We start from the raw sequence: 16,561 nt of genomic DNA, 5'->3' as shown, positions 1-16,561 counted from the left end.
TTATAAAAAGTATACATGCAAACTACAAATGTAAATTCACTTTAGTTTGACTTATCTGTGCTTCAAGAAACTTTTCTGCGTTAATTGATGTGCATAAAGTGTTTGAGGTATGCCTTTTGTTATCAGTGCCTTTGTTACTTAAAGTCACTGTTAGTTTAAGAATTTGTGAGTTGGGACAACTGGAAGAAGTTCTCAAAGCAGGTTAATATGTGGTGCTCTTTAAATAGTGGTGGTTGATGTGCAGCACCATGTTTCTGTGCTTTTGGTGAGGGCAAGACTCAAGAGAGGCTGTTTTTAGCAGGGAGTGGAAATAGTTTTGAGAACAGGGGAGAAGACTTTGGCAGTTTTGCAGAGATTTGTATGGGCCAGATAAAAGCAGTGGGAAGAGAGGCATGTCCTAACAGTCCTCCTTTCTACTTCAGGAATGCTGAAACTATTGATCAGGAAAAGGAGTTCATAGTGGTTTGTGATTTGGTGCACTCAGAGTATGTTTGCAGGGAAATAATTTTCCAGACCAGTTCAGCTGCAACACCTCTTGGTTCTAGAGAAAGCTTCTGGCAGTCACAGCAAAGCTACCCTCTGGTTTTTGTACCTAAACTGGTGAGAGTAAATAGTGGTTAAAAATGAGCGTAATGTAGCAACAGCTAAGCAGGAGTTGTGAAGAGTTTTTAACTCTTCAAGTTGTGTTTCTGAAGAGGTGAGATGATGGGTTTGCTAACCAGCCTATTTGTCCCAGACATGCCTCACACCGAGTGTTGGTAACTATTTTGTCAGGTTCCTGCAGGCAAATCAGATGATTTACAGGAAGGACTTTTCCACTGGCAACTGAAATTGGCCACAAAAACTTGCACTAAAGTATTTGTTACTGTGGAGCAGCATCTTACTTGTATTCCTTGGCAGGACAGACATAATGTCTGGTGTGCTCATTTGAATGCAAGGGAGGAATTAAAAAGATGCCCAGAAAATAGTAGAATATTCTGAAGAGCACAATTTATTTATTTCTTTAGTTCCTATTTTAATAGGTCAGCTTATGCACTTTTTGTTTCTTAGTTGTTGCCATTGCTTAAGAGTTTCAATCAGTTATGCATTTTTGTTCTCTAAAAGTGCCAGTCACTGTTTTTTTATCGGATCTTTTGCTAATTTCCAAAGGCAGGCAAGCTTTTAATAAAGAGACACTGTAGTTATTGTAACTTGGACACTGTAGTTATTGTAACTTGAACCATCTAGACTGACTTTGTGAAAGTGTAGCTGCAGTAGTATTTTGGAGGAGGGCAAAATTTATACCTCTTAAAATAAAACTTGAATTTAAGGCCTTCTCTCCAAAAATGTTGTAATATCTCGAGTCTCTAATCATAGCAAAGTATTTAGTGAAAATAGTAACTCCTGAGATATTAATAAAGTGCATAGAAATATTTGCATGTTTTCTGCTATATTTAAAACACTTTTTTTCCTCTGAGATCGTTAGAATAAGGAGAAATTTAGTTTCCTATTTTTGTAATGTGTTTTTTTATAGCTGCTGAGTATCTTAATATTTATATCTTCACATTATAGTGATCAAATCTAGAGGAAAAATTGTTTTAAAACTGCTTGCTAATTTCCCATATTATTTATCTATTTAAAAATCTGTTCAACCTTGAAGCCCTTTCTTTCTCCACTAGAAAGATCACTGCTTGGTTGAACATTCTTTGTAATATGCTTTTATCTTCAATTTAGGGTGTAGCAGATTTGGGGTATAAAATTAAAGGTATTTGTGAGTTTGAAAGTCTTCTTAATATGATGAGAAGATAGGATGTGTTGTAACTTAGAGCAGCAGTAATTCCCCCTCAGTTTTCCTGCAAATAAGAACTGTATATTGAAGGAACACATGTATGTGTATGCCTGTATATAAATGCATGCAAGTTATATATAAAATGTGAGCTTTTTTTTTTTTTTTAAACGCTCACTTACGGAATGTTAACAACAGTAGGCATGTAATGAAATGACAGTGAGAACAGGCCTCTGAAATAGCTACAGGAGGTTGGAGAGGAAATAAAACATTTCTGTATAAACAAACACTAATAAAGAGAATTCCTGCAGTAAAATACACTACTGAGAAACTCAGGGCAGCAGCTGCTGCCTAGCAGCCTCTGCCTGGAACCCAACTTCAGGTGCTGCAGCAGAGGCCAGGAAATCTTATATTGGGCAAGTAAGGGGCTGTGAGACTTCACAAAGCACAGGCGAACTCAGGGTGGACATAAAACACAAAACAAGCTGTGTGTGCCTTCAGACCCCTCTACTGCTAACTTCTAATAGAAGAATTCTTATTCCTCATTTAAATAACAATAATTATACCCATCTCTTACCAAGAACTGATCTCTAGTAAGAAACTGAGGGCTTTTGTAATTAGAAAGAGGCATTTAAAATGGTTAACGGCTTTAATTTGGTATGTTTTCATTTTGTGCAAAGTATATGTAAATATATTTTTTGAATGTATGGGTGAGAAAACTATAGTGTATAACCCCAGAGATTGATGGTAGTTTTTATCTTCTCTATTTGTTTGCCCACATACTTCTAACAAAATACAGCTTTCTAAATGGGAGCAAGATATTTCTTTCTCCTTAAACCTGTGTTTGGACTTTTGTCCAATGTGCATCTCAGTGTACTGTATTGGTTTCTGCTTCTAGATATTCTCTGTACAAAACTTTCTAAGTGTTTTTACCACAAACAGGAACCCCTGTTTCCTGTGTGACCAGCCTGATGAGATGACAAATCATATGAGACTCTTGCTTTATGTGTTCAGTTAATTGAAATTGCTTCACATCTGACAAATGCCAGGAAGATTCTGTGAAGAATTCTGGTTTTGAGGGGAGTATTTGTGATCTTGAACAAACGGGTGCAGGCTGCTCAGAACTTGCATCTATGCATCGGCTTTTAATGTGGAGCTGAAGAATCTTGCACGTAAGAAAGTCCAGGAATTGGTTTTTAGAAGTACATTTTGTGAATAGCACAGGCCAAAGTGTGTGGTTTTGTATTAACAAGAGACAAAGCTTGTGAAACACTCTGTCACTAAGCCTGATCAATTTCTAGTGAGGTATTTTTAAAGGAGGAAATGGAGTCCAACACTACCATGTGGGAATGTCCAGGAGTTATTTTGGTACAGAATTAAGTACCTTGTTAAATACATGAATATTCATGCTTTATGTCTGAAGAGATAAGAAGAAACTTTGCTGCAGGAAATGTAGAGAAGCTCTTTCTATATAAAAGCTGATTCTACTTCTAAGGGATTGGGTATTATAATATTATTGGGTATTATTAATGGTTTGATCCATTGATCTGAGCCTGAGTCCAGAAATGGAGAACTTTGGAGACAAATTCTTCCAGGTGTAGTGGAAACTTGCTGCCAGTTGTATATTGTAAACAGTATCTATCAGCTACTCAAAAATGATTTAAATTCTTCACACAGAAGTTATTTACTGTAACTTAGCTTTAAAGTTAAGCATTTCCTGTTCATTAGTGTAGGATGTTTTTCAAGCATGTCATCTGTAATGATTAATCAGATATCTTAGTTCCTTTGTAGTGTTTTAGAGTGAATCATGTTTTTCAGTCTCAATATAAAGTCTGTCCAAATGGTGTTGAGTTCCTCTTCTGGCATAGAAATAGATTCAAGATGTTTTAAATGCAAATCTGTATAATTAGGCATTTTCCTTCAGAATTGAAATGTTTAATGAGAGAAATTTGCCAGTCCAGAGGGGAAAAATTCTTTGCTTCATGTCAGTAGCAGTGTCTTTAGCCTCTGCAAGTGAGATTTTCAACTGTATCAAGTGATTACTCTTATTAGAGTGGTACAAACAAACCTTGAGCAGAGTTAGAGGATAATCTGACATCAGCAAATTGGTACTCAGTACAGCAGTCTTATGGGCAGTAGCTCTTGAAAAGTTACCATTGCAAAGGGTAGAACTGAGAAGAACATTGTGCTTACATGGCATGCTGCTGCCTTGAACAGGAAATTAGAATTATTTTTTAGAGACTTTAGTTTGAGTTAATATTAGTGTGCTACTCAGGCAAACATCTCCTCCTTCTCATCAGGCCTAGTAAGCTTGCCCAGTACTATGCTAATGTGGATTTACTGTTTGCTAAACTGGGCAAACAAGCCTGGATGTCTGCATGGCAGTGGTTTACAGTATTGGCCAAACACTGAATTTCTTCTGCAGTAATTGGGAATTTGACAGACAGCTTTTGTTTCAGTCACTGTGATTCCTTTAACATTGAAAAATTCTCATTGGTGTAGAGAGCCATGAATAACTACTTCAAATTTAAAAGTTTGAAGAGTTTTTAAAGTTTCAAGGGTTTTGTGTTTGAGTCTCCTGTATGATTTTTAGTGATAATGATTTTGTAGATCATATTTAATTTGCCTTTTTACTTTTAGTGATTACTGCTTAAGATTGTAACCTTCAAAGCAGAGTTGAAGTTCTGCATTTCTTGCTGCTTTTACAAAACAAGCTAGAGGCAAGGTCTTGAATAGTTAGAGCTTACTGGAGTTATTCCTGGCTGTGCCTGACACGCAAAGAATTGGTATTTCAGAACAGAACATCCCTACTGAAAGCAGAGAGAAGAAAAAAGTCCAATAGTCTTAATGTGCATTAGCTTCCAAGATAGATGCAGTCCTTAAAGAGGACATTGCTGGGAAAAGCAAGATAGGATTTGAATTTACTGATTATTTGTGATAATTTTCTGGATGAAAACCCTTTATGCATATGCAACATACCTTTGAGCAAGACAGTTTTCTCACTGTGCAAGTTGTTGAAGCTATCTTAATGTGGGCTATCCAATCAGTAAGCATAATTTCCTTTGTCCAGTTTGGCCCTCGTACACAAGCTCTACTTGAGGCAGATGCATCTTTTAAGGTCCTTAAATTTTCTTTAATAAAGGATGGATAGACATCAAAAACAGTGAAAATAAAGTGTTTCTTATTTGTTTGCTACATGATGTAGGGAGGGCTGTCCCATAAATATCAAAGGAGGAGGACTCTTGTCTACTGTCAGAAGACAAACTGAAGGTCCTTTACAATGAGTTCTTGCTGAAGAGTATGCTCCAAAATTTCAGATACAATGTCTTGATTATGAAGTTTGAGGGGGTATTTTCTCAGGCCTATGATATCAGGCTGTACCTTTCTATTTCCAAAACCAGTGGAATTCTATTCTCTTTCCAATCTTTTGAAGTCCTACATTATTATTATCATCCTTCCTGATCATTAATTTAATTTCTGTTTGAATTTGTGTTAAATACTAGTTATATACATATGTATATGTGTAATTATGGTAACTTATAAATAAATTACATGATGCTGACTTGCTGTCTCAAAGGAGTGCAAATATCTTGCCTTAGTTGTTGCAAGCTTTTCCTTTAATGACAGTTATCTTCTAAGCTTTTCCCGTGTCCACTTAGCCTAAGAAATAGTGCACATAAGGTACTTTGATCCTAGGATAACCAGCAGGTTTAGATGAGTTCTTATCCTCACTGTCAGAGGCTTTATGTTGGGTTTCTTTTGTGGTCAGTGTAGGGACTTTTAATTTTCAATTGTTGGGTGGAAGGGTTTTTTGCTCTCATTTTACTCGTGCTTTTCAGAATAGATGTGTTCTACAGGATTTTTCTTGCCTAACAATTAGCCTTTGAATTAGCATAGATTGTGTTGTACGCTGTTCGGAGTTCAGAATGGTGCAAAGGTCTCTTAAAAGGAGGGGTTTGCATATTCCAGCTAGATGACATTAACTTCATGGAGTTTAACACACAGCAGGAAAATGTTTTGGCTTGCTCCAAGAAGAGGTGCTAACATTAAACATACAACCTGAAAAGCACATCTTTTCCTGTCAGCAAGACAATGCAGCTAGTGGGACAGATATCTGTTTTACATCGGTGCTTGTCATTTGAGCACTTGCCTTTGCAATGAAAAGGGCAGAAACCCCAGCTTTTCTGAACAAAAGTGTCAGTGGCCCGAACATAATGTGCTGGATTTAAACTGTGGTGGAGATGTGCATACCTTACCTAGTGTGGTGTGTGATCTTTCACTGGAGCATAAACAGAGCCTGTATTGTACTGATTTCACTCTTGGCATATTTTCTTATTTGTGTCCTCAAACATTACAGATGATGACACGGTAAGATGAGGCAGTGCCCCTGTTCCAGCCCACTCTGTGAGCACAGGCTAGGTTACATAATGTGCTCCACAGCACTGTACTCTCATTATGGAAAATCCATTCTTTTCTCATATTGCTGCTTTTTTTTTTTTTTCAGAAATAGTGTGAGAATTATTTATCATTTTTCTTACCAGCAACTCCATTCTGTTTAAAAGCTGGGGTTTTCTTCTGCCATACCTACCAGGTAAATGTTTACAAATCATATAACTGGCATTTGGGAAGGATAAAGCCAAGGGCAAGTATTTTCAATGATGTATTATTGGTTTGGGGGATTTTGTGTTTATTTTATTTTTTTTTTTGGTGATTGTTGTTGTTGGGGTTTTGTGTGGTTTTGGGTTTTTTTTTTTTTTTTTGTTTTTGTTTTGTTTTTTTTTACTATAGCAGAGTTCTGAATTCTGTAGAGGTTGATGGATGAGTATTTTTTAATTTTAGTTAATTTTTTTTGCTCTCTCCCCCCACACGCATCTAGCATGCTAACAGTTTGTCTTGGCCCTAAAAGTTGCTTTTTTTCTTCCTGTGTTAAAGGAAGGAGTGTACATCCAAAATGCCTCAGCTGCACTGTGAGATCCAGTTGCTCTTACCAAAGGGTACAGAATAGCTCTCTATTCATTCTATGTATTGGGCAAGAATTCAGTAACTTTGATTAGTGATAAATAGGACCAGTTCTTGATGTTGGAACTTTTCTGTGAAAGGGAGCAGCAGCTTGCAAAACCTGCTTAGTTATTCAGGTCCTTATCCAATATCCAAATGAATGCCTGAGTTTGCTCACAAGAAATCCTGGCCTTTCTAATTCAGCCAGAAACATTTATGTGTTGTGTAAAAATATTGTTGTGTCTACAAAGCATGTACAAATGTAGAAGCATGTTAAAACCTGGGTTTAGCTTTTCTGTAGCTTGTTCCCTACACAAGTTCTAAAACCTGACCAGCAGAATTATGGTAGCAATATTACAAAATCTGCATGGAACATCAAGGTTAAAGGGTATGAGAAGATAAGTATTTCCAAAAAACACTCTGACTCAGTACTTTCAAGAAAGAATAATTGAAGATAAATGGTTTTGAGCTGAATTACTTGGGAGTGGAAAAATACAGAGATGTTTAGTTCTTTCAAAATCTGCTTCTTGAAATACTTGACAGCAAGTCAAAAAGTCTTCTTGCTGCAGACCTCTATTTGAGACAAATAAAGATGCAATGTCTACCAGAACACCTCAAGCACTCCTGTTCTCATGTGTGAGCAAGGTGTGCTCAAGTACTGAATCTCACTTTTTCAACATCTTCACCACATCAAAATAACTTGTTGGGTTTTTTTACTGTATATATTTAAATGAGAATTTTTTACTCTCATGTTCTGAATGAGACATTAGCTGGCTGTAAGATCCAGCAATCATAATCTTAGATGAAGTTTGAAGTTTAATTGCTGTTCCTTGCTCTAAGTGTGACTCACTTTCTTTTGTGTGTCTTTCTTTCGGGTCCACTCTTACAAGAGGAACAGGGCTTCAAACAATTACACCTGAATGGTATTTTGTACTTAATTTTTGTCATGTAAGACAGCATTTGAAGTTAACTCATTTTATGAAAGATGCCTGGAATGGTGTTACTTAACAGCATGAATTGTTCTGAACTTTGGGTTCCTTTTTACCAATCTTTTTTGGTAGTGTAATATCAACTTACATTTAAAATCTCACTTCGCTGAGTTTCTGTGGACATTAAAGTTGGGATTCAATAAAAGTTAAGTCAGCAGATTTTCTCCTGTCCTCTTCTGTCAAGTTGTTCTGCTCTGCCAAATCAAAGACTAGATTGTCTTTTAGACAAGAGTCGTTTTGGCATCCAATATTTGCTCACGTGACTTGAGCTCTCGATATTTTTTGTGCCATTTTTATAAAAGGTATTATTTAAAAATAACATTATTATGTTATAATGTTTTTATAGTGTTATTTAAAAATACTAAAATGATACAAATGGGCTATCTTATATATATCTAAAATGATGTTTTTTCTGTGCAAACCTAATTTTAAGATTAGGATTGTTTTAGTGTTCAGGCATTTTAGAAATGAACCAAATCTTCAATGTGCTTTTTGTTTAGAAGTTTTTATATTGTGTATGAATTGTTTGCAGTGGTTCAGTAAGGATAGAGATTTTTATCAGGTTTATTATTTGACTAAAATCATTAGCTGAATGGGAAGTAAATAATTTTCCAGGGATTTTAGTGCTGTTCTGTGAACTTGAGCCTAAATTCGGTCACAGAAATTCCATTTTAAAAATGCCAAGAGGCATCATGCTAAACGAGGATGCTTCTGGAACTGCCAAGTATGTCTGTACAGCAAAGCCATGCAATATGAATTCTTTCCTGCCTCCTTCTTGGTGGGGGTTCTCATTTGTGTGCATGCAATGTGGAATGGTGTGCAAACAGATCATGTCATTCTGCTTTTCTCTAGATAAAGATAAAACTCAGATGTTTGACTTTTTCCTGTAAAACTTTAAATATTCCCCAGGTTTCATGTTAGGAAAGAAACTTGATAGCCCAGGGATGTTCCAATAGTCGAAAAAGGAAAAGACAGCTGTTTGGTTATGGAATGCATATAGTTGGTCAGTTGGTCATTGTTTTTAGAGACTAAAACTCCAATTTGGCATGATACTTTCCCTCCCCCTCACCTTGGGCTTTCACCATGGCAGATAACCTATTGTCCAGGAGAAGGAGGTTTCCAGAACAAGGTTCACTGTGTTGCTGTGTTGCTCTAATTCATTAATTTCTCATGGTGGAAATGTGAATATATCTTGATAGCTTTTATAGCCAAATTTCTTAGCCAGTTATGGCTGCCATAAGTATTGAAATTAGAATAGATCAGAGTTTTTCATTGCTTTAGTTTTTAATGCCACTTTGCATGGGTTTCCTCCATTTTGCTTGTCCTGTTCACCCAGACTCAAGTTAAACTTTTGTCTTGTTTCTGAAATATGCCCACAAGCAAAATCTGACCATTTGCGGTTGCTGAGGGATTTTGATGTTTGAAAAATCAGATTTTGGAGTGGAAAGCTAGTGTCTCCTTTGCAATTATATAGCTAGTAGTCATTTCTTCTAACATGCTACAGGTATGGTGCTTCATGGTTGTTTTGTGGGACAGTGTAGATTTACTCTAAAGTATCTTATAATGGGATTTTATTTTTATTATTGTTCCTTGTGACAATTTAGAAAACTGTGAGCCTGTGCTCTTGAGGAACACAGGTGTTTAGAATGACTTATTGGTCATTCTTGGTTTGTCATGAAATGGTGCTGGTGACATTTTTCCGAGCTACTTTGTAGTTCTCTTCTGACGTATCTTTTATTTTTTATTGTAACCTACAGTTGCTATCCGGTTTTTTTAAGGCCTCCACAAACTCCCAGTGCCACAAATAGTAGTCATGAGTAAAAGATTTTGTGGTTTATTCCATGGTGTGCCAGTTTTTGTTATTGTTGTTGTTACTATTATCATTATCATTATTATCAGCTAGAAACAAGTAAAGAGCATGCACTACTAAACTAGCACTGAAGATCTTCACTAGCAATAACAGCGGGCTTTGGTAGATCACGGCTGACGTGATCCTTGTTGCTAAAACCACTTCTTTTCTCCTACAAGATAAGGTCTCTCTCATCAATGGTCACTGTCTTAATGAGCAAGAGGGCAAAAGTTCCTCCTCTTTTTTTGTGATTTTTTGGAGTTCTAGTTTTGCTCTGCCCTTCTAGCAGCTGGCATGAAGAGGATATGTACTGAAATTTAAGGAGTTGTGATAAGGTCTTACTAGTGAAAGTTTAATACCAGACTTGCAAAAATGTTTCTTGCAAATGCAGTACAAGTGTTCATACAAACAGGAGTATGACAATTAGTTCAAGAAATTAATACAGTCAGTATGCCAAATCTAATAATTTCAACTAAAATGTATCTATTGTCAGGCTTCAAAGTGTACTTTGTGGTTAGCCATGTAATATGTATTGGTTTTGTGGTTACTGTCATGCTTTCTTCATTTTTTAAGCATGCAGGAGAACCGTTAGAGTTACATTAGCTCTTTCTCTATATTGGTTGTGCATCTTTATTTTGAAATATGGGGAGAAAATAGAGGTCTGCTTCCAAAAATTATGTCAAACAAAATTAGTTAGAAATTTGTTGATTTTTGGCAATGCAAAGTTCTGATAATTGACTTAAAAATACCAAGAAAAAATTCAAAGGAATAGCAGATGAGTTACAGTTAAGGTAGGGTAGGGATACAGTATTAATTCCTCATGTATTTACAAGATTTGAAAGTCTAGTACTTAATCTTTTTCTTCTAGTTTCAATTCACTAATTTTCAAATGCTAGCTATGTGTTTACAGTTGTGATTGAACATACTTCTGAAGAGTTAGTCCTTATTTCTGGAATCAAGTACCTAAAGTAAACTTCTAAGAAGCTTAAAGTTGGAATGTAAAGGGCAAATATTTACGTGTGTTCTTTTTTCTTTTTAATGTAGGAACAAAAAATTTAGTTAGACAGTTATTCCACCTGAGGAAATGATTATTCTAAAAACTGTAGCAAAATTTTAAAACGAAAATTTGTTGTTTTAATGATTCCCAAGAGTAGCACTGGGACTTCACACTGTGATACTGGACACTGTCAAAGAATTGGAAATATTTTGTAATCATTCCTTAGACATTTTCTGTGAAGTCAGGAGTTATACTTCATCTTGGTTGAAAAGTCCTGTCTCTCTAAACTAACTGAAAAATACACTTAAGAGTTATATTTAAACCCAGTTTCATTTAAAAGGAATGTTTGTTAAAGCTACTGTAGGGTATGTTGGAATTGAAACTTGTTCAAGATTTGTGATTGTGTATTTAGGGTTGATTTCTACCAGGAACAGATGGCACTAGAAGCAGACAGATGACAAGTCATACAGCACAAAACACCTATTAAAAGATATTTTGTAACCATGATCATAAAATAATGAGAGTATATTAAAGTGTTATTGCTGAATTTGGTTTTGAAGAGCAGATAGCTAGAGAGGAGTTTTTATGAAGGGGGAAGTTGCAGTCAGCCTATTTCAGAAAATGCTTTAATTCAAAGATTCCAGATCAGTAGTTGTTGAACTATTTGAAGGGCTAATTGAAGTTATATTCTAATGTACTCTTGGAGTCATAGACTGGTTATGGCAGTCTTACTGGATATGCATGGGATAAGAGATTTGCCTTTAAGGCATCTAGCTCCTTAAAACTCACTGCACTTGTATGTGGTTGCTCTAAATCAGTTACTGAGATAGAACCCAAACCTGGAATAAATTGTTTTGTCTCAAAGGACACTTACTCAAAGGATACTTTAAAAAGAGGTAGGTTTGAAACCTGCATCTTTAAATTAGCATCAATTTGTCCTTTGTAGAAGTTTTGATCCATAAAATAAGCAATGAAGCAATTAAAGCTTGTGGTTTAGGTCAAAAGAAACAAAGGTGGCATTACCATTAGAGTTAGGTAGGTTAGAGTTTATGAAGAAGCTCACAATGCCACTATCAATGTCACTCTATTCCAGATTTGGTTTTGGCAGGGTCAAAAGGCCTTCTCCTATGCATTTCTCATATTGCCATTTTAGCAAACTTCTGTGTAAATGAAATGCTTGGGAAATTCAATAAGTGGAATTACTGGGAATGGCAGGATTTTATATTTTTCACATAATGCAAAGGCACATATAGATATGATGCTGGGGCTTTTGTGATGCAGAAGTATAATTCTGAAAACTGATCCCTTAAGATCTGAGCACTTTTATTGTTTTTTAGTTTAATGAGCGTATTGACCAATATCTGGAATTAAACTTGAGAGTTTCTTATTGGGAGTATGAATTCCTTTTTCCACAGGAAACAAGTTTTTAAAGGTAAAAGTTCTCTTTCAACTATGTAAAACCTGGTTAATACAATCAGTGTGATCTGTATCCTTACTACCATTACAGCTGATTTAGAGTTGTAATAGTCCTGTTTGCCATGCAGATTTTTGAATTGGAAAATGAAAGTGCCACAACACTTGCTTTTCTGTGTTGTAAATACTGCTGCAAGACTGCAGTACTTGGAATTAAATAGTACCAACAGTGTTAGATTTTACATTCTGTGTAAAAGTGACTATTATGGACAAAATCCCTTCTCTAGTGAAATTTTTCTTTTAGTGTCATTTAAATGTATGAAATTGAAGGAAGAATATTAGGGCCAGTATTTATATTAGTATGGCAATACCAGTGGTGCAACATGTTGGCTTCCAAAGTTCCTTGTTAAGGCTGAAAGCTTTCTTAGTGTAATTTGAAGTAGTTCTTTATATGCAGCAATTTGTATTTGCAGATAAAATTGTTCATCAAATGATTACTTGTTTTAATAAAACATAGTTGATTTGTTCAGAAGTACTTTAGTAGCATTTAAAATAGAGAATTCTCTTTAATTTTATTCAGCTTTCATTTATTAAAATTCAATGTAAGTCTTCAGAGGGAGCAAAATGAGAATTTTCCTTCAGTGGAAGTAAAAACTTCATCATGAGAGATTGCTGAATACAGCATTTCTGCTTTTTTGACAGGTTCTCAAAACTAGGTTTTTAAATACTAAACAAAAAAACCTTTTGCACAGAGACATTAAAATTTTTTAAAAGTGTTTGGAAGCATCAAAAAAATGCCAGCTGTGAAACTAGAGGGGAAGGAAAGGCCGGGGTTTCTGTCAAATCACCCGCAGCATGTGGGATATTTGTGGTCGGTAGATACCCTGGAGCTTGGGATTGTTGAAATTCCGATCTCTGGAGCTGACCCAGAAAGTGTCAAGCCCTGGATGTCCCAGCAGTGCTGCCCTGGTGCTGCAGAGAGCAGGGGCATGTCCAACCTCCTGCCTGGATATGTTCCCAGTGCTCCCTGCTGCAGAAGTGGGAGCTGGGCTTTGAGTGTTTTCAATTTATCAGCTTAAGAGCAGCAAAATTGAAATATTTGCATGGCTGGAAACTCACAGCTTGGAGTGATGGAGTGGAAATGTTGCTTGTGTTTAAGCTGCTGTTGTATTTGTATCTTGGTGATTTCAGGATGGGTTTATGCTAAAAGATGTTGGATTTTTTTGGGAAGTATGTCTGAAACTCATCAGAAGTTTGAACCATGGATGTTTTGGGAAAATGTATTTGTGGCTTGGTGATAAGTGTAGTTCTAGATAAACCCCCCTCCCTTCTGTCCACCGTTTTATTGGAAGGTTTCTGATTCATTCTGTCACATTGGTTACTGGTATGACTTCTGTCACTGAGGTGTTAAAAAAACCACAAAAGAAAACAAAGTCACCAACACCACAAGTGTGATGCACCATATTTATAATGATGAGTTTTGCCCGTTGAGTGGGGAATGCAGTTTTTCTCATGTTCCTGTGTAAATGCTGTCTCTACAGAAGAATGTGCTCATGGCCCATCTTATTTTCTCTAACTCTGTGAAGAAATTGCAGACAGTGTACTGTCATACTCATTCTTATGTGCTCCCTAATCTCTAGTTTATAGGCTTTTTAGCATTATCAAAAAGGCTTCAGTGCCAGCTACCTATAGGAGCTCTGTTTTCCACACTGGAGGAATAAAACCAGATTTTCACTGCTGGCTGGTCTTTACTGTCTTTCAGCTGGGGAAGCAAGTTTAATATTTGTATTGCTTTTCTTTTTCCTTTGTTCTTCTGGTATTTTTCCTTTCCTTTTTTCTTGTTTGTTTTTGGGTTGGGGGGGGTTGTTTTGTTTGTGTTTTTTTGGTTTGTGTTTTTTTGTTTGTTTGTCTTTTTGTTTGGTTGATTTTTGTGGGGTGGTGTTTAGTTTTTCTCCTTTTTTTTGAAGTTTCTTTTTCAAGATAGCAAGTCCTTAGCACCTGGGGCCTGTCTTTTTTTATCCTAGATGTGTAAGCTGCATTTGAGACACCCTGGCAAGAAATTGGTGAGGTACTATGTGGTGTTAGTGATAAGTGTAGCATTGATTCCTTAGGGTGCATCAGTGTCAGGTTTGCACTGCTCAATTTGGAATTTCTTGCATGTAATTCAGATACTTTGTCAGGAAACATTGCTAATATGGTGAATTGTGTAGCTTTAAATTTTTCTGAACAGGGACTAGGCAGGGAGTGGGTTGTTTGGGGCAAGGGGTTGTGTGTGTGGTTTTTTTAGAGGGGGTGGTTTGAATGCTCTGAATTCTGAAGTTGTCTTTTATGTTTCAGAAGAACTTCTTGGGTGTCAGCTCCAGTTTTGCTCTAAGATCTTTCCTGCCATGAACTCTAATTTTATTCTTATGTGATGCTAGCTCTCAAGTCAGGATTCACTAAATAAGGTTATTCTAGCAAGGGAGAAGATTGCTTTTCACAATAAAATGTCAGTAGAAAATGTGTGTTAATTTTGTGATAGTCGTGACACAACAGTTGAATTAATAGAAATGTCTTGCCACTTAAAATTTCTTGCTGCGTGTTATCTTGATCCCTCACCCCCAGTGTATTTGAAACTCTACTAAAAGGATCTAAGCAGAGCTTAGGCCAGAACCAGGATGCTGACTGATTATCTTTTTTCTGATTTCTCACCAGCCTTCTCTCAGAGAGCAAACTGGTTGGTTCTTGTTAATTTTTAGCACTCAGTGTGATGTGATCTTATTTTTCTGATTAAGCTATAAACTGGTGCAGGGAAATTAGCCCTGATCCTGAAAGAGTTACAAGATATTTTGTGTTTATCTTCCAAAAGAGCAACTTCATTGTTATATATTGTGCATGAATAAATAAGATCTCTTACTGTTACCTTCAGAAGGACCCTTAGATCAGCTTGAACTAATTAAAAGTACTGGGTGTTACTTGCAGAGTGGGTTTTTTGCAAAAGAAATTTCACCTCTGTTTTCTCTGTACTTATTTACAGTAATTGAAACAGTTGAAATTGGATTCCACTATTTTTGCCCTTAACCACTGTAGCTCCTTTTCTGTTTTCTATAAAAATAATAATTTCTGAAATTGCTTTAAACTTCACAAAGAGAATATTCCTCACTAATTTTTGCATATGACAATAACATGCTGGTTTTAACTGTGTGGGACAGACTGAAGTTCTTGTCTCTGGAGACAAGTGAATAGTGACTTATAACTGGTGGGTTAATCTAAAGATGTGATGAGCATCCTGTGTGTGTCAGGAAAACAGTGGTTGACTGTGTGGGTGTTAAGAGCTCCTTAGGGAGAAGCATGCTTGTCTTAGTAAATTTGACTGATGTCTTTAGAGTAATTATAGTTTTTTAAATATATAATGTACAATGTTTGAAAGATGAACTTTTATGCAGTGTTTTTTCGTAACATACAAAATGCTAAACCATATTTTTTTTTATTTTAAATAAAACCTTTTTTCCCCCCTCTTACCACAGGATAATGAGAAAAGGACCCCTTTACATGCTGCTGCCTATCTGGGAGATGCAGAAATTATTGAACTGCTTATTTTATCTGGTATGTTCTGTTCCTGTTAATGGAAAACAAATAACTCTATGCACATCCAAGGAAGTATTTATGTACATCTTAGTCTGTATAGCTTTTATTGAGATATTTAATGTACTAGAAATTAAAAGATCCTCTTACTGAAATTTTAGTTTCCAGATTTATTAGTGTTACAGTACTGTGTGTTTCTGTAATTCTGTTCTAAAATATTTCTTTGTAGAAGGCTTTCTCTGTTATAGCTATTTTTATTTGTAGCTTGATCAGCTTTCAATAGTTCAACACTAATTTAAAGAAGTAATAGTGTATATGGTACAGGTAGGTGTTAGCAGCATTGCTTTCATTCTGAAATGCTCTTCAGAAAAGCAATTACATTTGAACATAAAGATGCCATCCAGAGTTGGTAGTATTATTCTAAGTATCTTTGCCTGTTGGCTTGAATGCACAGAATATAATTAGAACCAGCTGAAAATGCTAAACTGTCTTTTTTTTCCTATTTATTTGTACTAATAAAAATTCCAAGTTCTGTAAAACAGTGTACTTTGGGTTGTGGGTTTGGTTGTGTTTTTTTTAAGGGTAGAAAACCAAGAAACTAAACCAAAAACCTGAAGAATCATGACAGAAGGACTGAATTGACTGTCTTTGATCTTGGAGAGACCTACCCATCAAGTAGCTTGAGGCTGAATTCATAATACAGAGCTTCAAGCTTACATAGAAAGATGAAAACTTGTAGCAGTCCCACAGAACTACTTTAATCTTCAGTCTGCTTAATTGCAGGCCTTACCTGTGCAAAGCTGGCTATTTCTACTGCCACCACCCCCCATCAACCCCTTCTTACAAACTCTGCTTGAAGGAAATACCACTTTTAGGATTATAGGAGTCGCTTCCAGACCTTCAACTGAATTAGCTAGGCATAATTTAATTTGTTATAATTTCAGTATGATGTAATGTTTTTGTTATATATGTTACTAGTACTCCCT

General features: G+C 36.0%; 1 protein-coding gene across 4 annotated transcripts in view; it reads left to right on the top strand.

Annotated features, from left to right (window-relative positions):
• Positions 1 to 16,561, top strand: part of ANKRD28 (ankyrin repeat domain 28) — a 121,675-nt gene that overhangs the window by 52,655 nt on the left and 52,459 nt on the right. For all 4 annotated transcript variants that reach the window (XR_005255912.1, XM_038128789.1, XM_038128788.1 and 1 more), the window contains exon 3: positions 15,518 to 15,596. Coding sequence is in view for 3 of the 4 variants with exons in the window: in XM_038128789.1 (XP_037984717.1) it covers positions 15,518 to 15,596 (79 nt within the window). In the remaining variant the exon portion in view is untranslated. The remainder of the gene's footprint in view (positions 1 to 15,517; positions 15,597 to 16,561) is intronic.

The sequence above is a fragment of the Motacilla alba genome, chromosome 2, assembly GCF_015832195.1.
Source record: "Motacilla alba alba isolate MOTALB_02 chromosome 2, Motacilla_alba_V1.0_pri, whole genome shotgun sequence".
NCBI classification, from domain to species: Eukaryota; Metazoa; Chordata; class Aves; order Passeriformes; family Motacillidae; genus Motacilla; species Motacilla alba.
This window is presented reverse-complemented; position numbering and strand designations above follow the sequence as displayed.